The sequence below is a fragment of the Lynx canadensis genome, chromosome A2, assembly GCF_007474595.2.
Source record: "Lynx canadensis isolate LIC74 chromosome A2, mLynCan4.pri.v2, whole genome shotgun sequence".
Taxonomy (NCBI): Eukaryota; Metazoa; Chordata; class Mammalia; order Carnivora; family Felidae; genus Lynx; species Lynx canadensis.
The window spans coordinates 12,865,599-12,890,562 of NC_044304.2; the positions used below are offsets into that span (position 1 = coordinate 12,865,599).

The window sequence follows — 24,964 nt, forward strand, 5'->3', positions numbered from 1 at the left end:
GCACGGGGGCGTGACTTCATGTTCCCACGCGATTGGTCAGCCGTCTTCTAGGCACGCGCAGACAGCCCCCTCCCCCGCCCCGCCTTTCGCACGGTCCTCTGGGAGTTGTAGTTCAGACTCCTGCCCCAACACGGCCGCGGGTCGTCGGTTCGGACATCTGAGGCCGTCCTGGCCTTCGGCTCTGGGCTCGGAGGATGGATCCAGGACCCGGGAACGACACGGCGCCGCTGGCTGGCCTGGTCTGGTCGTCGGCTTCGGCGCCTCCGCCACGGGGATTCAGTGCGGTGAGCGACGTCGGGGGCCGGGGATCAAGTGGGGGGCACGGGATCAAGTGGGGGCACAGGCGGCCGCGTCGGGGTAGGATCCTGGCTCTGACTCCCGTCCACATCGTAGATCTCCTGCACCGTGGAAGGGACGCCCGCCAACTTCGGCAAGAGCTTCGCGCAGAAGTCTGGCTACTTTCTGTGCTTCAATTCCTTGGGCAGCCTAGAGGTAAGAGGCGCCCATCTTCGGAATCCCCGGGGTCAGCCCACTCCCCCGTCCATTTGCGGGGCCCTCCGCCAGGGGCGCTGTTCCTGCTGCAGCATGACTGTCGCTGTGTCCTCCCCTTCCTCCCTCTCAGAATCCGCAGGAGAATGTGGTGACCGATATCCAGGTCCTGGTGGACAAGAGCCCCCTCCCACCGGGCTTTTCCCCGGTCTGCGACCCCCTGGACTCCAGTGAGGCCCGCGTCCGAGACTGGGGGCGGGGTGGGGGGCCGCGTTCGGGTCCCTGTGGGCAGGACCAGGGAGGGGCGGAGGGACGACAGGCACTTGTTTTCCGAGCCTCGACTGCCCACTCGATGCACTGGGTAATGACAGAGCCGGCTGAGGCGTGGAGCTCTGCTCCAGGGCGGGGCCACATGCCCTGCCCTGCGTAAAAATGTGCCATTGGCACAGCCTTTGTCCCAGAGTAAGAGTCATGACTTGTTTTATTACTGTTCCTGCTATATCTTCTTAACTGGTAGCCAAGTAGAACCCTCGCCATTTCCACGCCTTTTCATTCCCAGGCTTTTGCACACAGTTTTCCTCTGCCTGGAGCACCTGTCTTCGACTCTTGGGGCTAGTTAATGCTTGATTCTCCCTCAGGTCTCTGTTTAGTCCCCGCCCCTTCTGACTCCTATAGCCCTGGTGCTGCCCTTCCAGCCCTGACCACCCTGCTTTCCAGCCACCTGGCTCTCCCTGCCTCTCACTGTGTCTTGTCATGTGTATTTGTTTTTTTTTATTTTTTATTTTTATCTTTTATTTTTGAGAGAGACAGACAGAAAACTAGCAGGGGAGGGGCAGAGAGAAAGGAAGACACAGAATCTGAAGCCGGCTCCAGGCTCCAAGCTGTCAGCACGGAGCCCCACACGGGGCTCGAACTCACAAACCGCGAGATCATGACCTGAGCCGAAGTCGGACGCTTAACCGACTGAGCCACCCAAGCACCCCTTGTCATGTGTATTTGACTCTCAGGGTGTATCTATTGATATTAGAGTCGGCAAACATTTTACGTACAGGTCCGGATAGTAAATATTTTAGGCTTTGCAGGCCAGAGAGTGTCTGTTGCCTTTTCCCTCCATAATCCTTTAAAAATGTGAAAACCGTTCTTAGCTGTGCAAAAGCAGATCTTGGCGTCTTTTGGCTCACGGGCCAGAGTTCGCTGACCCCTGGATTAGAGGACTAAGGAAAAGTGAGGTTGGCAGGGCCAGGATGGGCACTCAGTTCCATCCGATCCCACAGCTACCCACCCTTGCCATAGGGGTGCACGGTCACCCCATAAATGCTTCTCCATGTCACCAAAGATAGGCCTGCGCCAATGGCCCCGAAAGGCTACATGGAGTCCCCTCCTATGGCTATACCATTCATGACTCAACCACTGACCTAAAGCTATCCAGGTAGCTGCCTTAAATAGCACCCTGGCAAGCATCATCCTGGAGCCATCTTTGGGTCCGTTCTCTGCTTCTTTCCTCTTCTCACTCCCTTGCCCCCCACCCCCACTCCCAGAGGCCTCTGTGTCCAAGAAGAAACGCATGTGTATGAAGCTGGTGCCCTTGGGGGCTGCAGACACAGCTGTGTTTGATGTCCGGCTGAGTGGGAAGACCAAGACGGTGCCTGGATACCTGCGAGTAGGGTAGGGTCCCCCCCTTACCCTCCCCCCACCTCTGGCCTCCTCCCTTGCCCTCCAAGTCCCATATCTGCCCTGCTGACCCTCAGGGAGTCTCCTGAGGTCTCCTGTGCTGCCTTTTTAAAAAAAAAAAAAATTTTAAGTTTGTTGAGAGAGAGAGAGAGAGAGAGTGCATGAGGGGGTGAGGGAGGGGCAGAGAGTGAAGGAGAGAATCCCAAGAAGTCCCCGCAAACCGACCTGGGGCTCCAACCCCACACGAACTGTTGAGATCACGACCTGAGCCGAAACCAGCAGCAGGATGCATAACCGACTGAGCCACCCAGGCCTTCTCCTGTGCCTTCTACCGCTTACCTGTGCCTCAATTTCCACGTGTTAAAGTCTCCTTACTTATTTATTTTATCTGGAGAGGGAGGAGGGGCAGAGAGAGGGGAAAGGAGAATCCCAAGCAGGCTCTGTGCTGTCGGCTCAAAGCCCCACGTGGGCTCGATCTCACGCACCATGAGATCAGGACCTGAGCCGAACTCAAGAGTCCGATGCTTAACCGGCTGAGCCACCCAGGCACCCCCTCAATTTCCGCACCGTAAAACAGGAGTAATTGTATCAATCTTGTAGGGTTCTTGTGAAGAGTGAGTTGATGGGTCTGAAACGCACACTGTGGTGACCTGACCCAGCAATATTTTTTTTTTTTAATTTTTTTTTTCAACGTTTATTTATTTTGGGGACAGAGAGAGACAGAGCATGAACGGGGGAGGGGCAGAGAGAGAGGGAGACACAGAATCGGAAACAGGCTCCAGGCTCTGAGCCGTCAGCCCAGAGCCCGACGCGGGGCTCGAACTCCCGGACCGCGAGATCGTGACCTGGCTGAAGTCGGACGCTTCACCGACTGCGCCACCCAGGCGCCCCGAGACCCAGCAATATTAACTAGGATGTTGCTCAGGGTGCGGGCTGCGATCCTGAAAGGAAAATCCCCCGGAGGGCTGGGGTCACCCCATCAGGCTAGGACCCCTCCCTACTTCTCTCTCCTTCTAGGGACATGGGAGGCTTTGCCATTTGGTGCAAGAAGGCCAAGGCCCCCAGGCCGGTGCCCAAGCCCCGAGCTCTCAGCCGGGACATGCGGGGCCTCTCCCTGGACCCACCTGCCCAGCCCAGGTGAGTCCTCAGGCTTGGGAAGGGGGCGGCCATGGGGGGAGTTAGGCCTGACCTGTGCTGTCCTGCCTCCACCAGCAAGGGCGGCTTTCCAGAGCGGACCCTGTCCCGGGTTGGCTCTCGGGCATCTACTCTGCGGAGGAGCGACTCCATCTATGAGGCCTCCAACCTCTATGGCATCTCAGGTGAGCGCAGAGCAAAAAACTGAGGCACGGAAGTGGGGGGTGGGGGGGGGAGGGCAAGGCTTACCCAAGGTTGAATAGCCAGGAAGGGGTGGAACCAGGGTTGGAACCAGGCCTGGGCCTCCCCCATTTTGTAGAGATTGGGGGGTGGGGATGGCGCGAGCCTCTCTGCTTAGGGTGGGCGGCAGGCGGGCCTCAAGTCTCCTGTGCCTCAGCCTCTGTCCTCACTCGCTCTCCTCAGCCATGGATGGTGTTCCCTTCACACTGCACCCGCGATTTGAGGGCAAGAGCTGTGGCCCCCTGGTGAGTCTACGCTGGGCGCTGGGGACGCCTGGGTCTGCCCCTGTCAGTGGCAGGGAGGGTCATCCGTGCCTCCAGTGCCCCAGCACAGAGGTCCATGTTCCCGGGTTGGAGGAAGCTGGAGGGTCTCAGGCTCGGAATGGGGCATCAGGAGGGACAACAGGATACTGGTGGCCCCAGGCTGTGGCAGGAAGGGTGAGGGGATGTTGAGGCCAATACTGAGGGAGACCCTCCTTGAGGTTCAAGGAATGGGGGTTCCAGGTTGGGGTCCCCGCCCGGGACTGATCTGCCTCTGCCCGCCAGGCCTTCTCCGCCTTTGCCGATCTGACCATCAAGTCACTGGCGGATATTGAGGAGGAGGTGGGTGCAGGGCCCAGGGTGGCATGCTGGGGTGGGGGGGGGTTCTCCCCTCCCTTCCCGTCGCCCCAGGCTCCCCCAGCCACACCCCGTCTCCCAAAGGCTGGAGATCTCCGAGTCCCTAGTCGTTTCCACCCCCTCACTCACTCTGTGCTCTCCTCGCTCCGCCTCCCCAGTATAACTACGGCTTTGTGGTGGAGAAGACTGCGGCTGCGCGCCTGCCCCCCAGCGTCTCGTAGCCCTTCGTCAGCCCCAGGGAAGAGCCCCCCCTGCCGGACACCCGGGACTGGCAGCCACCCCGCCCCACAGCATCTTGGGAATCTTGGTGGCGCAGGGCATTTTAGACCCTCAGCCACGCCAGCGGAGCGACAGCCCTGGAGAAAGGAGCAGGACAGGTCCGCTCGGTGATGGGGTCTCTCGCCCCTGGGCCCTGCAGGGCAGGGGTGGGGGCTGGACGGAAACCAGTGCCTTCAAGTCATTTGTGTCAAAACTCTCTGGTGCCTGGAGGCCACGCGGGCGTCCTCCTGGCAATAAACACCGCCCTGCGCTCGCCGTCTGGAGTCCTGATCCCGGCCGCCGGTCCTCTGTGGCTCGAGGTGTTCACCACGCACGCGCGGCACGAGCCAGGGGGCGGAGGTGACCCCAGTGCAGGACATCTAAGGCGGCGCTGCCACCACCCGCCTTCTACAGAGGGGGAATCAGGCTCCGCGAGTGCCTGAGCCGGGGACGTGGGTCACAGAGGAGACCTGGTCCGCCCCTCCAGCATTGCGCAAAACGCGAATAATCGTTTCAGTCACATTTATATTGCGGGGACCCCAGCCCCAACACCTGATGCGCAGCGTCTCTTTCAGTCTTCCCGCACCCCGGTGGGAAGCCCCGGTTTTGTTGCGTTTTACGGAGCGGGAAATTGAGGCAGGGGCCGCTAAGGTCACAGCTGGGATCTGAACCCAGGGCCTGCTGTCTGAACTTTCGAGCTGCTCTCCGTGTCTCTTTTCCTCTGCCGGGTGACGGGTACGTTCCGTCCATTCTCATTATTGGCGGTAATTAGGTCCCTTAATGTCAGCGAAAACTGAGTTAGGGAGTACCGGATTCCGTGGGGGGTTCCTACCAGCCTTTGGTCACATTTTTGTCAAGCAATCGGTACCGGGCCTTGTTTTGTGTGTGTTTCAAGACCCCGTGTTTAATACATACTGCTGATTAGTTAATGTTGAACTTCCCGCCGATAGCGCTATTAACTTATGCCCGAACGAAGTTCATCTAATCCACACATTTTCTCCAGGAGGCACATCCCTGCCTTCTTGCGTGTGGGGACATTAGGTAGCACGAAGCACTACACGTGGGGACATTTTTATTTTTATTTTTAAGTTTATTTATTTTGAGGGGGCGGGGAAAGGCAGAGACAGAGGGAATCCCAAGCTGCCTCTGCCCTGACAGCGCAGAGCCAAGTGCCCGGCTTTAACCCCCCAACCATGAGGTCGTGACCTGAGCCAAGTCCGAGGCCCCGATCAGGCGCCTCGGGGGCTTTCTTAAACAACAAAGTTGCCGATGAAAAAGCACAACGATGTGAAAAGCCTGCCACTAGGTAGACCACAAAAAGGCCACCTGTTTACGGGTGAAAACAAGACGCCAGAGTGTCACCACGTTCCCCCTCAGCTGGGAATGAGTCCCCCAGTGATTCAAACTCCCCCCCCCCCCCCCCGTGCGTGTCCTTGAATGGCCGCAAAGTGCGCAAGTATTGGCTGGGGGTTGGGGTACAAGTGAATTTCAGCCAGTAGAACTCACAAATACGGAATCCGTGAAGAATAGGCTGGACCCATTTGTTAAACGAATAGCCCCAGACTAACACCATTTTTCTCCCACATCCGTGCTCCTTCCTTTAATGCTCTGTCTTCCCTAGGTCCCCACAGCTTCCGGGTGGCCCAGGTCCTGCTGCGGTCAGGAACATCCCCAGATCTCTGTGGCTTCGAAAGGCTAAGGCTTAGTTTTCATTCATCCCACGGGCCCATGGCAGAGCAGCCCCAGACTCGGCTGGTCACAGTCCCTGAAATCCGCCTGAAGGGGCTGCCACCATCCCCTGGCGACACTGGGGGGCGGACTCCAAAAGGTCTTGCACCGTCAGTTAAATGCCCGGGCCTGGAAGTGCCTTTGTCAAAGTTCTGCTCACGGGTCATCGGTCAGAACACGCCCCACTGGGCCCCCAGAAGGGTTGTGCCACCCACTTTTTTTAAAATAACTTTTTTTTTAATGTTTATTTTTGAGACAGAGAGAGAGAGACCGAGTGTGAGTCGGGAGGGGCAGAGAGACAGGGAGACACAGATTCGGAAGCAGGCTCCAGGCCCTGAGCTGTCAGCACAGAGCCCGATGCGGGGTTTGAACCCACGAACCGCGAGATCATGATCTGAGCTGAAGCCGGAGGCTTAACTGACCGAGCCACCCAGGCGCCCCTGTACCCCCCACTTGTACCCCCTGTCCTGGGGGTCTGAGGGGAGAGACAGCAAGCTGTCCCGGAGAGGTGGGCGAGGGGAAACCGTAAAATGTGCCCCCTCCCCCATACACTTCAGCTGCCTTGGGAAAACTAGGCCTTTGGTCGAAGACATCGCCCCACCTCTCCCCTCGCTGGGCACAGACAGCACCTGCCAGGTCCCGCCCAGGCTGCTGTGGCGCCGGCCGTGGAATCTGATCTGCCCGGGAAGTAAAGGCTGTTTGTTCTCTCTGGTCGCCTTCTTGGCCACCCTGAAATCAGCTTCAGATCACTTTCCAGGGCATCCGCGGGTGACCAGGGGCCCCCCGGATGAGCCGTCCTGGCCTAGGATCCAACTGGGCTTGCTGTCATCGCTAGGCCAATGACCCTGCAAAATCCCAACCCTCTGGGCCCCACAGGGCCTCAGGACAGCCTGGGGAAGGTCCAGGAGAATCGCCATGGAGCCCACCCACCCACTCCTGACTTGGGCCACATCCATCCTGACTGCTATGGCTGAGCTCACATCTTGGGCTACAGAGAAGGGAGCCAAAGCTTTATCCTTCCTGCCCAGGCACTGAGACTGAGGCGTCACAGGGCAAGATGAGGTCCCAGCTGCACTGCTCACTAGCTGGTGACCCTGAGCTGTGGCTTAACCTCTCTATACCTCAGTTTCTCCATCTTTCCAATGGCAATCTCCATGGTCCTTACCTCTAAAGGTCCTTACCTTACCTGACCCAGGGATCGAACCCGTGAACCGGGAGATCATGACCTGAGCTGAAATTTCATTGCTAGAGTTCATGGTATGGATGTACCAGTCTGGTCACCTGTTGATGAGCACGTGGGTTGTCTCTCATTCGTGGCCACTGAGCAAAACTACTCCGAGCACTGTTGTACGCGTCTTTTGAGGAACGCACTCATTCCCGTTGTGCAAATGCCCTGAGTGGAGATTGCGGGTGGTAGGCAAGGCCTGGGTTCATCTTCAGCAGATACAGCCAAGCAGATGTCCGAGGCTCTTTGGACCAACGCACCCCCTCACTCACAAGGAATGAGAGTTCCAGTGACTCCGTGTCTTCACCAACACTTGGCACTGTCCGACTTCGGCTCAGGTCATGATCTCACGGTGCGTGGGTTCGAGCCCCACGTCGGGCTCTGTGCTGACAGCTCGGAGCCTGGAGCCTGCTTCAGATTCTGTGTCTCCCTCTCTCTCTGCCCCTCCCTCACTTGCACTCACTCTCTCTCAAAAATAAAGAAGTAAACATTAAAAAATAATATGCTCATAAATTGTTTTTTTGTGTGTGGGGAGGGGGGATACACCCCTTGCTGTGCTGAGCCATTTCCTTCAAGGTGGCCTCTGGCCTTCCATTCTAAATGTCATTAGCACAGAGGACGCCAGCTGCATTCTGCCACTTTCAGCAGATTGCGTGTGCAGAAGAAGTGAAGGAGGGAGACCGGTTGCTGCCTCAAGGGGACAACAGTCATGCCTGTGTGAGTCAGGCATGGTGTTTGGCACATGGTGGGCATCTAAACATCAATAGTTCTTCTCATCCAGAGATAGCGTGGTTAAGTGCTTTCGGTATCCCTCCCCCGCCCCACTCATGCCTACTGTTGCAAAAATGCAACACAGCTCAAGCAGATGCTATCTGTGCCCCCCCTCCCATCCATCCCATCCATGTTCCTCTCCACATGATGAATGTCACTCGCAGCAATTATCTGCAACCTTGCCTGGGGTTTGTGTGGCCACAGGTGTCCAGCTGGTGCGTAGGGAAGACCAGAAGTATGAGGGGTTAATCTCTCTCTAAGCAATGCCTGATGGTGGTCAGAGGATAAGCACCCCAGCCCTGATCCCTTGTGTTGGGACCACTCTGCTGGGTGTGCTCTATGCTGTCTGCCAGAGTTCCCCAGCAGGAGGGAACCCTGGTTGCCCCCCCCCCAACCCTGGGCACTGTGTCCTCACTGGTGCCCCTGAAGGGCTCTGGGACTTCCTGGCATAACCTCCCACATAAGCAAACCACATCCCCCAAATCATCTCAAGGTGTGATTCTGAGGATCCCAATCCAAGGCTACGTCTTTGAGAGACGTTGTCCACACGCTAAGTCCCACCGGGATGCCAACCACTGCTTTTGTTTGCGTGGCCTGTGAACTGAATGGAGACATCGATACCCTTTCTGATTTGGTCCTCACAGCTGTTTGGTGGAGAAGGTTACCTGATTTTATTAAAAAAAAAAAAATTGTGTTAATGCCTATTTGATTTTGAGAGAGAGAGAGAGAGAGAGAAACAGAGCACGAGCGGGGGAAGGGCAGAGAGAGAGAGGGAGACGCAGAATCCGGAGCAGGCTCCAGGCTCCGAGCTGTCAGCACAGAGCCCGACGCGGGGCTCGAACCCACGCACCGCGAGATCATGACCCGGGCCGAAGTTGGCTGCTTAATTGACTGAGCCACTCAGGCGCCCCCAAGGTTACCTGATTTTATAAAGAAGGAAACTGAGGTTGCAGGCTGCATGACTGTTCGCTGGGCCAGATCTGTCCCAGTTCCCGGAGCACCAAACCCTTATCGGGTACCCAGGACACAGAGCAACCTGAGCATCTGGTTCCAGCCCCGGGACAACCTGATTCCGGCTGAGATACGAGGACGCTTGGCACCCCTTCCAGGGCACGGCTGGCAAGGGGGGCACGTTTCGGCCGGGCTATGGGCATTGTTCCCAGCCGGCCTTCTGAGCCGGAAACTTGCATAGCTTCCCAAGAGGATGAGCAGGGTTCAGACTGGGATGAGGCTCGCGAGCTCGTGGGGTGCAACGTTCAAGGAGCTCGTTTTAGTTCAGAGGCCCATCTGCTCCCGCAGGAGGCCTGAGAGCAAGTGCCTCCTTAATTATTATTATTTTTTAATTGGGGTGAAATTCACATCACACAGAACTCGCCATTTGAAAGCGGACAATTCAGTAGCATTTCGTGCACTGACAAGATCGTGCAGCCATCACCACTGTCTAGTTCGAGAACATTTTTTTTTCTTTTTTAATGTTTATTTATTTTTTGAGAGAGAGAGAGAGAGAGAGACAGAATGTGAGCGGGGGAGGGGCAGAGAGAGCGGGAGGCACAGAATCCGAAGCGGGCTCCAGGCTGCGAGCTGTCAGCACAGAGCCCGACGCGGGGCTCGAACTCATGAGCTGAGAGATCATGACCTGAGCTAAAGTCAGACGCTTAACCGACTGAGCCACCCAGGCGCTCCTAGTTCCAGAACATTCCTATCACCCGGAAAGGAAACCCTGTCCTCACGAGCAGATAGCAGCATTTTGTCCCTCCCACCACTCGTCTGTCTCTACGGATCTGTCTGCTCTGGACGTTTCCTACGCATGGAATCACACACTGCGTGGCCTTTTGTGTCTGACTTCTTTCCCTCAGCGTGATGTTTTCACGGTCACCCACCTTGCAGTGCTGTGTCAATGCTTCGTCCCTTCTTATGGTTGAGTAAATATTCCATTGTATGGATCGATCATATTTTTTTACCCACTTACCTGTTGAGGGACACTTGGGTTGTTTCTACCTTTTGCGACTAGTGCTGCCGTGAACATGTTTGCGAAAGAGTTTGTCGGAATCCCTGTTTTCAATTCTTTTAGGCCTCCAATTTTGCACCCACACCCCGGTCCTTGCCCTGGGGACGAGGCTGAGGGGTCCAGCTTCTGGTTCCCCTGCCCGCTGCAGGAGATGAGGCACTCCTCCCTGGCAGACAGCTGTGGTCCTCCCTCCTCTGCTCCTCTCCCACCCTCTCGGAGCCCTCGGGGCCTGCCCCATTCTAGGGGATTCTCCGAAACCGCAGTTTCTAGGGTTTCTCGGTCACCTGCTCTGGCCTGGAGCCCACTGTGAACTTCCAGCCATCGCCACCACATGGCCTCACAGCCTGGGCCTCGGTCTTCCCATCTGCAAGTGGGGTTGTCCTGAAGATTCACCGGGGCCAGGAAAGTGCCTGGCATGTGCCCGCAGAACCAGGCTTGTGAGAAGGATGGGACACTTACTCTTTTGTTTGTTTGTTTTTTAAAGTAAGCTCTAGGGGCGCCTGGGTGGCGCAGTCGGTTAAGCGTCCGACTTCAGCCAGGTCACGATCTCGCGGTCCGGGAGTTCGAGCCCCGCGTCGGGCTCTGGGCTGATGGCTCAGAGCCTGGAGCCTGTTTCCGATTCTGTGTCTCCCTCTCTCTCTGCCCCTCCCCCGTTCATGCTCTGTCTCTCTCTGTCCCAAAAAATAAATAAACGTTGAAAAAAAAAATTTAAAGTAAGCTCTATGCCCAACGTGGGGCTTGAACTCACGACTCCAAGATCAAGAGTCACATGCTCTACTGACAGCCTGTCAGGGGCCCCAACATTTATTCTGGTTGTATCTTCACTGATATTTATCATGCTCCCCGAGAACCTATGTTCCTGGCTACCCCACATGTCAGGCACCCTCTGGAATGTTCGCGTGTGTTCTCTCCCCACTCCCCCAGCAAGGAGGTGTTCTGTGCAGCTTCCTGGTGGCTCTGGGAGGTGGCAGCCAGAGTCAGTGGGCCACCTGGGTCTGGGTATATCTGATCAGCAGGGTCCCTGCCAGGGTCACGCTTGGTGACTGCCTCCCCCCGCCCCCCCCCTGCCGCCACCGCTGGGTGCTGTCACCTCTCTGACCTTTGGAAAGGGTCCTAGGGGGGCTTTGAGCCACTATGTGGCTGAGTCACCTCTACTCCGTGAGCCTTGGAGTACCTCTGTGGTCCAGGAAGGGACATACTGGGAGAATTCTGGGGATATCTGTCCATTTGGGGTTGGGATGAAGACCAGGCATCCATTCCCCCCCCCCCAGTGAAATTTACATACATGAGGATTTGTGGGACCTGGGTCCCTGACTGAGGTCTACAAGGAACATACCCTTGCTCCCCACTTCTGCCTCCTCACCCCCACTCCTGTCACTCCATCCATCACCCCGGGCCTGGGCTTGGCCACACAGCATGTTTGGATGTGGCTCAAGTGACAAAGGAGATAGTGAGGGTCGGAGTTTATTTGAGGGTCGTGCAGAACGGGAGGGGGGGGCAGGGCCTCTGGAGACCCTGAGGGCTCTGAGTTATCCACTCCAAGCCTTGTCAGTTTCGTGAGCCCCAGAAAGTGGTCATCGACCCCGCCTTTTCCTGCCACCACGCACCCCACCCGACTGACAATGGCACAGGTTGACATGTGTGGAGGACCTACTGTGCACAGGCACCTGGAATGGCTTACACCGAGTCTCCCAGGAGCCCTAGGAGAAGAAGCTGCTTCTGTCCCCATTTTATAGACAAGGAAAGTGAGACACAGAGCAGCGAAGTCTCTGCCACAGCCAGAAGTCTGGGTCCAGCCCCTCAGGTTTACCCGTGGCCCTGGGTTGCTCTGAGCTCAGCACACACAGATTTCAAATGCTCACAGCCCGGAAGACGTTGCAGAGTCTGAGACTTGCACTGTCAGCAGCACGGGGGTTACAGAACCCAGGTTCAAATCCTGCCTCTGACGCTCAGTATTGGCCATGGGACTCCTGGTGAGTCACTGCCCCTCTCTGGACCTCGGTTTCCTCATCTGTAAAATGGATGGAGACATTTAGAGAACCAGGGCATAAGCCCAACCCTCCCTCCTGCCTATAACATCTGGATAGCTACATTTCCCAGCCTCCCCTGCCGCGAGATGTGGCCATGTGACTGTTCTCGCCTGTGAGGTATAAACAGGAGGGCCCCCAGGCTTCCCGGGGAGATTTCCAGAAGATACCGAGCCTGCCCTGGCCTCTGCCTTTCCCTCTGAGAGGAGATGAAGGCTGGAGCCCTGGCAGCCATTTTGTGCCATGAAGCAACCTTCAGGACAAAAACCAGGGATGCTGTGAACGGAGAAATCAAGTCATACTGCTACTATGGCTGAGCCTAGACTTATCTTTACAGAATCCTCTTCCTGCTGCCTGATCCCAGGTCTCTGTCCCTGGTCCCTGGGTTCACACCAGGGTGGAGTCCTTCCCTGAGCCCCCTGGCCTGTGGCCCAGCATGCTGCGCATCTCATGGGTGATCCCTTCCCAGTGCCCCCTGCCAGCTGACAGTGTCCGGTGCATGCGGGATAAAGGCAGGCTGCCCTCCCAGCCTCCTCCCTTGGCCGTAGGCGCTGTAGCAGCACCCGTGGGTCTGACGGGGTCCCCAGGTTCTGGGAAGGATGAGTAGGGGGTCCGGTGGTGGGTACCCTGCTGGGGCTGAGCCCTGGGGCTGGCCTTGGAGACTTCAGCAGGACGGACAGGATCCTCTTCAAAGTGCGGTGGGGGCAGTTCGTGGAGGCCACGGCGGGTGGCCCGGGCAGCTCGGACCAGAGTGTGGGTCAGTGCCGCCACCAGGACCAGAGCACCCACTCCGAGGATGGAGGCGGCGGCTGCACCTGTCTCGATCTCAAAGAGCAGCAGGGCGTAGATGGACAGTGCTGGAAAAACAAACGGCTCTCATTCACTTAGTCCACAAACGTTTGCTCCCCAAACCCTGGGAGAGCTCCCCAAACAGAGGGCAGTCACAGACACCCACACAACATGCTAGGCACACAGCTTCACCCATCTAATCCTCTCACATCGTTGTCACATCCATTTCACTATAAAATGGCAAACTTCCGTGCCTTATCATGTGTACTTGACTACAACTGAAACAACCCAGATCTCAGGCTTTCTGAATCCTGGTGATTAACTTTCAGTGAATCACAGCCCCTCTCTGGCCTCAGGTTGCTGGTCTGAACAAGACTGTTGCTGACCTGACCTTGAGGACCGACCTGTACTAGTTTTCTGTTGGCTTGTCCAACGCCCAGTTGGCATCATTCTTTTTGATGAGGACTGTCCTGTGCATGGTAGGACATTGAGCAGCTTTCTACCCACGAGGCACAATAGCGTTCCCTCCTGCCCTGTCATGACAATCAAAGATGTCTCCAGATATCGCCAAATGTTCGCTGGGTCAGCAGAATCAGTTCCCATTGAGAACCACTGGTCTAGTGCTTACCCTCACCCTGATTGCTAACGTAGGAGCACTGACCCACCTCTCTGGCATCAGTGTTATGTATGGTAGTAGGCTTGGCCAATCAGAGCATTGATTCCTCCGGTTATAGTGATTGGTGCAGGGCTAGCACATGATCCGAGCTCAGCCAATCAGAGCCTGTCCTGGGACTGCTGACTGGGATACGGGTAGGGAGGAATTTTCTTACAGCAGCAGCAGGGGACTTGGTGGTGGAGAAGCCCAGAGTGAATGGAAGACTTCTTGACACTTTGTGGGCTGTTTTTATGCTTTCTTCAGCTCTGCACTTTTGTTTAAAAAAAAAAAATTGGGGGCGCCTGGGTGGCGCAGTCGGTTAAGCGTCCGACTTCAGCCAGGTCACGATCTCGCCGTCCGTGAGTTCGAGCCCCGTGTCAGGCTCTGGGCTGATGGCTCAGAGCCTGGAGCCTGTTTCCGATTCTGTGTCTCCCTCTCTCTCTGCCCCTCCCCCGTTCATGCTCTGTCTCTCTCTGTCCCAAAAATAAATAAACGTTGAAAAAAAATTTTTTAAATAAAAAAAAATTGTTTTTATTTCATTTTTCAGGGGGGGCAGGGGCAGAGAGAGAGGGAGATCTGAAGCAGGCTCCAGGCTCTGAGCTGTCAGCACAGAGCCCGATGCGGGGCTCGAACTCACGGAGTGTGAGATCGTGACCTGAGCTGAAGTCGGACGCTTAACCGACGGAGCCACCCAGGCGCCCCTACACTTTTGCTTTTAAGATGCCACACTGCATCATGTTTGACATATTAAAATGAGGCCAAGGACCTTTTTTGCTCTAAACATTTTTTAAAGCGTGTGTGTTTTGCTTTGTTTTTTTAATTATTCTTTTGGCTCTGGTCAGCAACGATGGCTAATTGGATGATTGGCTGGACGTGGTCAGGAATTCTTGCTGAGTGAGGTCACCTAACCTCAAAAAAGAATCTAAATGGGAGCTGAACAAATTCTTAATTTAACACTTAATGAGGCTGACATGGTTACCTTTTTTTTTTTCTCTCTTTGCGAGTTTTCTTGTATATTAGAACGAGCATATCTTATTCTCCAAGTCTCCAACATTTTTTTTTTTTTTTTTTTGCCAGCCTGTGAAAAGGCTCAAGGTCGTGGGCATCGTGTCAAAAGCACTTACAGACACAGGCATCTTTCTCAGGGGATAGCAGATTAACAGGTGACGCAAGAGGCATTTCTGATTACCGTGTTTGATCACCTGGATCCAGCTGCACCTGAGGCCAACCACCCGTGACCTTTACAGATACACGAGTCACCCCCTCCACTCTCCTTTTTTTTTTTATTTTTTTTAACGTTTATTTATTTTTGAGACAGAGAGAGACAGAGCATGAACGGGGGAGGGGCAGAGAGAGAGGGAGACACAGAATCGGAAGCAGGCTCCGAGCCATCAGCCCAGAGCCCGACGCGGGGCTCGAACTCACGGACCGTGAGATCGTGACCTGAGCTGAAGTCGGACGCTCAACCGACTGAGCCACCCAGGCGCCCCTCCACTCTCCTTTTTTTAAAGAAAACTCACATCCGGAGCATTTTATTAAGTCAAGCAACAAAAGTTCTGCAGGGTTCCCTGCACGTGATATACCCGTATGTACCCCTGTATTCCCATAATGAACCCTAGGCTCGCATCTCACAAAGAAATATTTTAAGTATATCTTCTAAACTTCTGTTGCTCTGTCGCAGGAATAAGAGTGAGGCAATCATCGCAAATCCCTTGTTTTTCATTCAGCTGGAAATTATTTTCTTCCAGTAAAACAGGTCGCTTAGCGATCTAATGTGTGATTCAGCACCGAACCTGCAGCCCCATCAACACATTTTCCAAGATGAGAACAAAACAGAAGATATCAGGAGTCTCTTTAAAGAGACTTGATGATTTGATTCCTTTACGAGCAAGCGTGGGTGAGAGACTGTTGAGCTAAGAAAAGTTATTACAAGTCAGGGAAGGAAAGCCAGTGCGGCACGTTCTTTCTTTTTGCTCTGCTTCCTATTTTGGGATTTACAACTGCATTTCTGGTTTATAAAGCAGTTTTTTTACTTAAGGCATTCTTGAGCTGGAGGTTCTGATATTTATAAGCAAATGGATTTTGCTAAGACCAACCTGTGAAACACTATCTCTAGAAAACCACCAAGGACATGGACACTTTTGTTCAAACCAGACGTCGAAAAGCTGATGAATCCAAAAGGGTTCTGAAGGCAACTACTGCTCGTGGACCCCCCCCCCCACTGGAGTCAGATGCTTTCATGGGCTTTTGCGGGGTTTCACCCTGAATGCCCTCAGCGATTCTGTATGGCGGGGACAGTACACGTCCCCACTTTACCGGTGAGGAAACCGGGACGCAAGGGAGTCTGCCGAAGGTCCCAGAGCAAGAAAGTGTGTCAGACAAAGCCACCCCAGCCCGGGGCTCTACCCCCCACATCCCCTCCCCCGGCACGCACCTGCTAAGTAGACAGAGACCCCGCAGCAGAAGAGGCCAAGGGCCACGTGTCTGAGGAGGCGGCAGTCATAGAGAAACCAGTCAGACCTAGGAGGGTGGGGGGGCAGGAAGAAAAAGGGCTCAGGGGGTGGGGCTGGTGGGGGGAAGCCAGGGAGGAGAAGGAGGGGGAGCTTTGGGGGATCTGAGTTCTGTGTGAGGACCTAACCATCTATCCAGCCATCGGTCTCTCCATCTACCCGCTCATCCATCCTGCCGGGTAAAGGTCCACTACCATTTACCACCCACTAATTTCCATCGGCTGTTCAACCACACAGCCAGCCAGCCATTTAGCAAGGCCCTATTGATCCATCCATCCACTTGTTTAAACAGCCACCATCTGTCCATCCATCCCTCACCCACCCACCTCCCGCTCACCATCAGATCGATCCGACCACCTATCCACCTGGCCATTCATCCTTTGCTCACCACTTACCCATCCACCACCCATCTCCTGTGACCCATCCACGCACATCAGTCCATTCACACATCCAGCACTCACGAAGCAGCTATTATGCGGGGACCCTTGTTAGACACCTGCCTTCCGTTGTTTTACAGACCACAAACTTATTTGGGACACGAAGAGACGGAGCTCAACTTGCCATCAGAGGTGACAGAAACAGGGATTCCCAAGGGCTGAGGCGGACCGAGGACTTAGTTTTGAGCCTGGCCCTGGGCTGAGTGCTTCGCCGTGTGCATTCTTCCTTCCCCACTCCTCGAGGCTTAGGAAAGCCTCTGCTATCACTCACCTCCCACCGACACAGTGGAAGTGGCCTCCTCTCTGCGCTCACCTTTTTTGCACAGTGGCTGGAGGGGGTGATTTCAAACCTAAGTCAGGTCACATGCCCCTCCTTGCTCACAACTCTCTCAGGCAGAGTAAACCCCAAAGTCTGCACCACAGCACAGAAGCCCAGGATGGTCTATTTCCTCTGATTTCCTTACCCTTATCTCCCTCATCTCTCCCTCCAGCCACACCAATCACCTCGACCTCTAACACCCCAAGCTCATTCCTGCCCCAGGGCCTTTGCACATGCTGCCCCCCCATCACAGTCCTCCAGATCCGCTGCCTCTTTTCCTCTTTCAAGTCTCAGCGCAAGCCTCCCCAGATGGTCCCGCCTCAACCACACTTACCCTTTCCGCTTCCATCACATCACCCCATTTTCTTCCTTTCCCAGCATTCAGCCTCACTTGACATTTTTGATCTGGCTTGTCTCTATTGTCTACCCCACCAGGGCCGGTCTGGGTCCACCTGGTTCCTGCTGTGTCCTCTATTTCCAGTGCTGGGTCAGCCCCCTGCAGGTGCCCAATACATATTGGTCGACTGACTCCCTGAGCTATCGAATGAATAGGTCTACTCCAAATGGTGGACGTTCCCATCTGCTCAAATCCATGGAATCCTGGACCAATGATTCTGGCTCTCCTCCCCGGGGCATCCTGGAGGGAAACACTTGGATCTGGGGCAGCTGAGTCCTTGACTCAAGGAAGGTCCCTCACTCTACATTCACTGCCTGCCCCCCGCCCCCTCCCCCCCCCCCCCCCCCAGGGTTCACGTTCCGGAGCTCAGATGCCCGAGCCAGGGCACAGGCTCTGTCTCTATCAGAATCAAATTCAAATCCAGTCCGCCCACTTCCAAATCAGGCAGCCCAGAGAGATCAGCCGACCCTGTCCCCTGTCGGAGCCGCAGTTACAAAGGCAGGCAGTAACGTTCAGCCGCCGCGGGGCGAAGGGGGTGGGGGGACTTCACTGAGCTAATCCTTGGAAAGCAAGAAGCACGAAGAGTTTGGGGAGCTAGCTGACCCTGGGCCCTCTATGAGCCTCAGTTTCCACCTCTGTAAAATTAGCACCTGCGGTAAATTTTCAACTACTATAGGATGGAGGGAGGGAGAGGTGATAGAAGTTGGGGATGGAGAGAGAGGGGAGGAAGGCAGGGAGGGATGGAAGAAAGGAGAAGGGGAGAGGGGATAAGGGAAGATCCACTCCCCCCGCCAACCCCCCCCCCCCCCCCGCGCAACCTGAGGCCCAGAGAGAGGCGGCGGCTCGCGGGCTCGCCCAGCCCCGAGGCGGGCGTCGGGGTGGAGGGGCTTGTCCTACCTGCCGGGACCCGGCCCCCGCGCCAGTTCGGCGCCCAGGTGGCCGCAGAGCGCGGCGAGCAGAAGGCTGGTGAGGCCCAACACCAGGGCGAGCGCAGCAAGCGCGGCGGCCAGAGGCAGCAGCGCCCCGGCCGCGTCCTCGGGCAGCCCTGGGCCGGCGTCCAGCTCCGGGCCCAGCCCGTCGGTGCGCATTCCCCGCAGCTCCGCGCGGCCCGCCTGCAGCTGGAACAGCAGCTGCGCTCCCAGCGCCGCCAGCACCGCCGCCGGGATGCCCAGCAGGGTCATCGCGGCCAGCACCCGGCCCCCGTAAGACCGGGCCATGGTAGGGGTCCCGCGGGCCTGGGTAGGGGGCGGTCGAGGAATAAAAGAGATTTTTAGCGGCAGAGAAGTTGGGCGGGAGTCCAAGGGCCCCCAGGAGTTCCGAAAGGGGGCGGGACCGCAAGGGGTGTCTGAAAATTGGGGGGCCGTAGGGGGATTGGGACGCCGATCGCAGCGGGGATGAGGAAGCTCCGCGAAAACTTGGGACAAAGTCTTTTCTCCTCCCTCTGGGGACCCTGCGGGCGCCCCCTCCCGGCCTCCAGGTCCTGGCTGGGCGGGGCCGGCGCGGGGCGGGGCGAAGAAGAAACCGAGGTGGCCCCAAGAGCTGCAAAAGCTCGGATCCAGGGAGCCCCACAAGTCCCTAAATTCATTAAAGCGACCCCCCACTCCGCCCACTGTCCTAAGCACCTGTTTCACTGTTTAAAACAAAAACAAACAAAAAAGGAAGCTTGAACAAATTTTTAAATCATTCACTTTTTAAAATTCTTTTTTAACGTTTATTCATTTTTGAGAGACAGAGGGTGAGTGGAGGAGGGGCAGAGAGAGAGGGAGACATAGGATCCGAAGCAGGCTCCCTGCTCTGAGCTGTCAGCACAGGGCCCGGCGAGGGGGGGGGGGGCTCAAACCCACCAACCCTGAGATCATGACCTGAGCCACCCAGGCGCCCCTTAAATAATTCACCTTGATATTTGGTCTCTTACCTGCAGTTGGCTGTGATTTCCCCTCTGTTCAACCTTTTTTCAAGGCTTTGCAGAAATGTTGCCTCCTGGGCGAGGCCCTTCTGCACCCCCCTTGAGTGGGCACCCCTATATCTTGCTACAAGTCTTTGGTTATTATTTATTTTTCAGTTTTAGAAATTGAGGTGAAGTTTACATGACATAAACCATGCTGAAGCGGACAATTCAGAGGCATTTAGTACATACGCAATGTTGTGCACCCATCATGTCTGTCTAGTGCCAGAATATTTTCATCATCCCTAAGGGAGACCCCCATTCCCCACCCCCTTCCTCCAGTCCCTGGCACTGATCTGCTTTCTGTATCTGGGTTTGCCTGTTCTGGACATTTTCTATAAATGGAGCCCGACGGTATGTGACTTTTTTGTGTCCAGTTCCTTTCACTGAGCATGTTTCGGATGTTCATCTATGTTGAGAGCACGTATCAGTGTTTCATTCCTTTTTATGGCTCAATCGCATTCCACGGGGGTGGATGGACCACATTTCGTTTATTCATTTCTACGTTGTGAAGATGCACATTCAGCCATTTGTCTGAGTCTGTTTTCATTTCTCTTGGGCGCATACCTACTAGTGGAATTGCTGGTAAATGTGATAATTATATAGTTAACTTATCGAGGAACCCCCAGACTGCTCTCCACAGCGACTGCACCATTTTCCCTTCCCACCAGGGGCGCGCCAGGGTTCCAATTTCTTCATTTCCCTGCCAACGCTGGCTATTTTCTGGTTTTTGATTATAGCCATCCTACTGGGTGTGAGATGGTATCTCATGGTGCTCTTGATTTGCGTTTCCCTAATGGCTAATGATGTGGAGCATCTTTTCATGAGCTTGGTTGGTCATTTGTGTATCTTCTTTGGAGAAGAAACTGCCTGTTCATGCCCGTTGCTTATTTTTGAATGGGTGGCCTGTCTTCTTGTCCGCCCCCCCCCCCCCCCCCCCCCGGCAGCACTTTGAATCTTCTGAAGCCCTTCTGTTTCCCGGAGGTCTGAGCGCCCCTTCCTGTCCCCCCTCCCCCCGCGCTGGGGGTGGGTCCGCTGTTTCGGGGACAGCTGGATGTCTGCCTCAAGTGTCCACTGCTGTGTCCCTGTAGGCTCTGGGAGGGCACTCTTTGGGAAGTTCAGGCGTGTGCTCTGCGCAGGGGTCTCAGAACAGCCCCCCGTCCCCGCCCTCCGCCCCGCCCTCCCCCTCGGGGTCGCTCCCTCTCCTGGGGCCGCGTTTGCCCCGAGCCGCCGGGTCCACGCGGTACTTGCAGCGGCGCAGCGGCTCGGTGAGGCTCCGGGGCGCGGGGTCGTCCAGGTCCTCGGGCTGCAGGAAGTTGCGGTCCAGCACCTCCGCCGCCTCCTGCCAGTTGGCGAAGCAGGCGGGTCCCAGGCGCCGGATCTCGTCAGTTGCGTCGCGGGTGAGCACGTCTCCTCCAGGCTTGAGCACCACGACAGCCGGCAGGCGCTCCACGGAGAACTGGCGCCCGAGATCCCTGCGGGGCGGGCGGGTCAGTCCGGTTGGAAGCCCGTACCCGCCCCTGAGCTGGGGAGCCACACAGCCCTCCTCCCGGTACTTACTGAGCACCTGCTGTGTGCACTACCCCGTGCCGGGCGCTGGGGGAGCCCAGAGACGGGACCAGGCCAGGCCTCAGTGGCCTCTGCACTGGGTGTCCAATACCTCAGACATGCTACCGCCTCAGGGCCTTTGCACTGGCCATGCCCTCTGCCTGGAGCACTCTCCCCGGACTTCTGTGGGTTAAGACCCTGTATGCTGGGTAGCCAACCTCAAATCTCAATGCCTCGCTCTCCCCTCTGCTGCGCTGTGCCTTTTAGCATCCAACGCACTGCACCCGTTTGTTTTTCCTCTTTTTTTTTTTTTTTTTTAAGTTTATTTATTTATTTTGAGAGTGTGAAGGAGAGTGCTAGCAGGATAGGGACAGAGAGAGATAAAAAAATCTCAAGTAGGATCCACACTTGTCAGTGCAGAGCCCGATGCGGGCCCGAACTCAGGAACTGTAAGATCATGACCTGAGCCGAAGTCAGATGCTTAACCGACTGAGCCCCCCAGGCGCCCCTATTTTTCCCCTTTATCATTTTTGCCCACCATAGAATGTAGCTTCACTAGGGCACAGATTTCTGTCGCCATTCACCTGGGTCCCCAGTGCCTGAAACAGTATAGGGCACAGAATTGAGGCTCAGAAACTGTGTGGGATGAATGAATGAATCAATACTGATAAATGTAATAAAGAAATACCAAGCTGGGTAAGGGATTGGTGGTCAGGGAGGGCCTCTCCAAGGAGGTGATCTTTGAGCTCAAAGCTGCAGGATGAGGAGGGCACTGGGTGGCCAGGGTCCCAGGCAGAGGACACAGCCGTGCAAAGGCCCTGAGACAAGAGGGAGATTAGAGTGCAACCTTGATCAGAGGCCCTGCAGGCTCGTAGTAAGGAGTTTCCATTTTGTCCCCAGTATGAGGGGAAGCCAGTGAGGAGCCATCCACGATCCCAGGAGACCCCAGACCAAACCTCCCATCTGGACCAGAATCATGCACAGACATTCTGAAGTACAGGGGGAGACCACACTGAGCCCATCGTCCACAGTTGTTAATTTCCATCCACTGGGTTTTTGGGTGGCCCTTTTCTGGGCCTCTGCACAGAGAATGCATGGCACTTGTAAAGTCACACAGGACTTTACAGACTTAGCAAAAAGAAATACAGGACACGTGTTAAAGTTGATATAATAAATAAAATAAAATAAAATAAAATAAAATAAAATAAGAATTATATAACAACATGCAATATGCGGGACATACTTATACTAAAAACACGTACTAAAAAATTATTCATTGGGGCACCTGGGTGGCTCAGCTGGTTAAGAGTCTGACTCTTGGATCGGCTCAGGTCATGATCTCACAGTTGGTGAGTTGGAGCCCCGTATCACTGATCTTGTGAAGCCTGCTTGGGATTTTCTCTCTCTCTACCCTCTCTGCCCTCCCCCACTCGTGCTCACTCTCTCTCAAAATAAATACATAAAATTAAAAAAAATATTCATTGTTTTTGTGAAATTTGCTTTTAATCGGGCATCCTGTGTTTTATCTGGGGACCCCGTATGTGGGTAGGGTAAGGAGTAGGGCGATGGGGACTCGCTCACCCTCTGTCCAGACATCTAGCCCCATTGAAGGTTTGATTGAGAGGACCCTGCCTCAAACAAAGTCAGCAGGTCAGTGTTTGGCTATGATGCCCTCACAGCTGGCATTTCTGCCCTGGGAAGGGAAATGTTACCAGTTTGCCAGAAAGATCCCCCTCGGCTGCAGAGGGGCCAGGGGGAGTGAGCAAGTGTCCAAATCTGATAATGTTGGATGGACAACGAAGGTCTCCGGAAACTTCCAACTTGTGGAACAAAATTAATGAAATCGGTAAAGTGTCACAAAGTCTGAGACGCCCGCTCAAATGGTTCAGTGCACGCTCCCACGTGTGCCGAGAAAGAAAATCTGGCAAAATGTTAACAATTGTATTGTTAATTGTTTCGTTGTATGCTTCTCCCAACTTAAAAAAAAATTTTTTTAATGTTTTATTTTATATTTGAGAGAGAGAGAGTGAGAGAGACAGAGCATGAGCAGAGAGATGGAGACAGAATCCGAAGCAGGCTCCGGGCTCTGAGCTGTCAGCACAGAGCCTGATGCGGGGCTCGAACCCACGAGCAGTGAGATCATGACCTGAGCTGAACTCGGACGCTCAGCTGACTGAGGTGCCACACAGGCACCTCAAAAAGAAGGAAAGTTTTACCGCAGAAAAGGGGAAGATTCTTCTTCTTTTTTTTTTTAACGTGTATTTATTTTTGAGAGAGAGAGAGAGAGAGAGAGCGGGAGTGAAGGAGGGGCAGAGAGAGAGGGAGACAGAAGATCCGAAGCAGGCTTTGCTTTTAGTTCAGCCTCGATGTGAGGCTCGAACTCATGAACCATGAGAACGTGACCTGAGCTGAAGTTGGACATTGAACCAACTGAGCCACCCAGGCATCCCTGGGGAAGGTTCTAAAGTAGGAGCAAACTGCAATACCATTTATTGGGCAGCTCGGTGCAAAGCTCAAATCCATGCACCTCTCTCTCAGCTCCGATGCCCTCCCTGGCTCCCAGCTACTCTGAGGACCACACTCATACTTGTAAAGATGCGTTTGTGGCACCACCTGAGACCTGCAGACCTCTCACGCCTGTTACTCCTTACAGGTCCCCGAATTGGCTGTTCTTTGCCTGATGGCCTCCCAGCCTTTATCTGTGCCTTCTGCCTGGAAGCCCTTCCCTCGCTTCACTCTTTCCCCTCCTATCCTCCCTTGGCCTTGGGGTCTCTCTAAAGGCACTGCCTCAGGGAAACATCCCCTGACCCCAAACCTCAGCAAGGTCTGCCTGTTATGTTCCCACGTGGTATCCTCCCTTTGTCCTCGGGAACACAACTGCAGTTTGTTATTATGTGTTTGAGTCTTTGTGTCATGTCTGTCTCCCCAGGTTGTAAGCTCCTTGGGAGCTAAATGGAAATGGGCATATGCACCCCTCCCCCCTGTGCACCCCCCAGGCTGGGTGCAGAGTGCCACACAGGCCGAGCTCATCAATTCCAGATGGAAGGGAGGCAAGAATGAACGAATACTTCACTTTCAGCAGAAATAGCTCCTCCTCCAGGAAGCCCTCCCTGGCCTCTTCTCCCATCTCACCTCCTCAGGTCATCCTCGAAGGGCAGGAAGAGCCACTTTTTCGGCATGTCCCTGAGGAACAGATCCTGCTCCTCCTCTGTGGGGTCCTGGGACACGTACACCAGGGCCAGCTGGGCTGCCCGCAGCACGTAGAACTCATCTGTGAGCCGCACGAAGAAGTCCCTGAGGATGGGTGCGAAGGCCTGGCACTGTGGGCATGACCCAGCGCCAAAGAACAGCAGCACCAGCCGGTTCTCCAGCCTGCGGCTGAGCTCAGCCTCCGTGTCCAGCTCGTCCTGGTCGCTGTTGTTGCGAATCAGGACGCGGCCAGAGAACAGGGAGGCCATGGCAGCCCCGGCCGGGAGCTGGGGACAGGGTGGAGGGACTCCGTGTGGCCCTGGGCCTGCTGGCTGGCTTCTGGTCCAGGATTAGGTATCTTTAAGGAGGCCAGTTCAGGACCTCACTAATCTGCCTACACCGTGACCTGATTCTGTGCTGCCTCCAAGGGCAGAGACAGGCCCCTGTGGACTCCTTCTCTGGAGACAGCTAGAAACCCAATCCATTAAGGCACAGGATTGCAAAGGAAAACGGTCATACTGACATACGGGTGTGAAAATATTTTACTACGTTGTGACATAAAAATATATGTGCTTCTTCGTGAACTGAATGCATTCAGTAATCCTGATTCATGATGGGTCTACAAAGTATTGTGATTTCTTTTTTTGTTAATGTTTTATTTTTTATTTTTGACAGAGAGAGAGAGAGAGAGAGAGAGAGAGAGAGCATGAGTGGGGGGGGGGGGCGGACAGAGAGAGAGGGAACGAACTCACGGACTGCAAGATCATGACCTGAGCTGAAGTCGGATGCTCAACCGACAGAGCCACCCAGGTGCCCCAAAGTATTGTGATTTCTTTTTTTCTTTTTTAATTTTTTAAAAATGTTTATTTTTGAGAGAGACAGAGACAGAATGCAAGTGGGTTAGGGGCAGAGAGAGAGGGAGACCCAGAATCTGAAGCAGGCTCCAGGCTCTGAGCCATCAGCCCAGAGCCCGACGCGGGGCTCGAACCCACGGACCGTGAGATCGT

The 24,964-nt window shown here is 55.0% G+C and overlaps 3 protein-coding genes across 3 annotated transcripts; 1 reads left to right on the top strand and 2 right to left on the bottom strand.

Annotated features, from left to right (window-relative positions):
* Positions 1-110: 110 nt before the first annotated feature.
* On the top strand, positions 111-4,686 carry MVB12A (multivesicular body subunit 12A). The gene is made up of 9 exons (XM_030303958.1): positions 111-284; positions 394-492; positions 623-719; positions 2,028-2,154; positions 3,178-3,297; positions 3,373-3,479; positions 3,718-3,779; positions 4,080-4,136; positions 4,310-4,686. Exons 1-9 carry the CDS (start codon positions 195-197, stop codon positions 4,370-4,372), a joined length of 822 nt encoding a protein of 273 aa, XP_030159818.1. The 5' UTR covers positions 111-194; the 3' UTR covers positions 4,373-4,686.
* A 7,755-nt stretch (positions 4,687-12,441) lies between these two features.
* Positions 12,442-18,492, bottom strand: TMEM221 (transmembrane protein 221). The gene is made up of 3 exons (XM_030294139.1): positions 18,173-18,492; positions 16,047-16,132; positions 12,442-13,025 (listed from the first exon to the last, which is right to left on the bottom strand). Exons 1-3 carry the CDS (start codon positions 18,490-18,492, stop codon positions 12,556-12,558), a joined length of 876 nt encoding a protein of 291 aa, XP_030149999.1. The 3' UTR covers positions 12,442-12,555.
* Positions 18,493-20,364: 1,872 nt separating this feature from the next.
* Positions 20,365-24,226, bottom strand: NXNL1 (nucleoredoxin like 1). Its single transcript, XM_030304014.1, has 2 exons — positions 23,901-24,226; positions 20,365-20,695 (listed from the first exon to the last, which is right to left on the bottom strand). Exons 1-2 carry the CDS (start codon positions 24,224-24,226, stop codon positions 20,365-20,367), a joined length of 657 nt encoding a protein of 218 aa, XP_030159874.1.
* Between the last annotated feature and the right edge of the window lie 738 nt (positions 24,227-24,964).

Excerpts from the sequence above, each read along its gene's own strand:
- NXNL1 (XM_030304014.1), bottom strand. The coding sequence starts at position 24,226 with ATGGCCTCCCTGTTCTCTGGCCGCGTCCTGATTCGCAACAACAGCGAC. Across the intron at positions 20,696-23,900 it reads TTCGAGGATGACCTGAGGAG|GGATCTCGGGCGCCAGTTCT; the intron begins GTGAGATGGGAG and ends CCCGCCCCGCAG.
- MVB12A (XM_030303958.1), top strand. The coding sequence starts at position 195 with ATGGATCCAGGACCCGGGAACGACACGGCGCCGCTGGCTGGCCTGGTC. Across the intron at positions 720-2,027 it reads CTGCGACCCCCTGGACTCCA|AGGCCTCTGTGTCCAAGAAG; the intron begins GTGAGGCCCGCG and ends CCCCACTCCCAG. Across the intron at positions 2,155-3,177 it reads CCTGGATACCTGCGAGTAGG|GGACATGGGAGGCTTTGCCA; the intron begins GTAGGGTCCCCC and ends CTCTCCTTCTAG.
- TMEM221 (XM_030294139.1), bottom strand. The coding sequence starts at position 18,492 with ATGGCCCGGTCTTACGGGGGCCGGGTGCTGGCCGCGATGACCCTGCTG. Across the intron at positions 16,133-18,172 it reads CGGGGGCCGGGTCCCGGCAG|GTCTGACTGGTTTCTCTATG; the intron begins GTAGGACAAGCC and ends CCACCCTCCTAG. Across the intron at positions 13,026-16,046 it reads GGTCTCTGTCTACTTAGCAG|CACTGTCCATCTACGCCCTG; the intron begins GTGCGTGCCGGG and ends TTGTTTTTCCAG.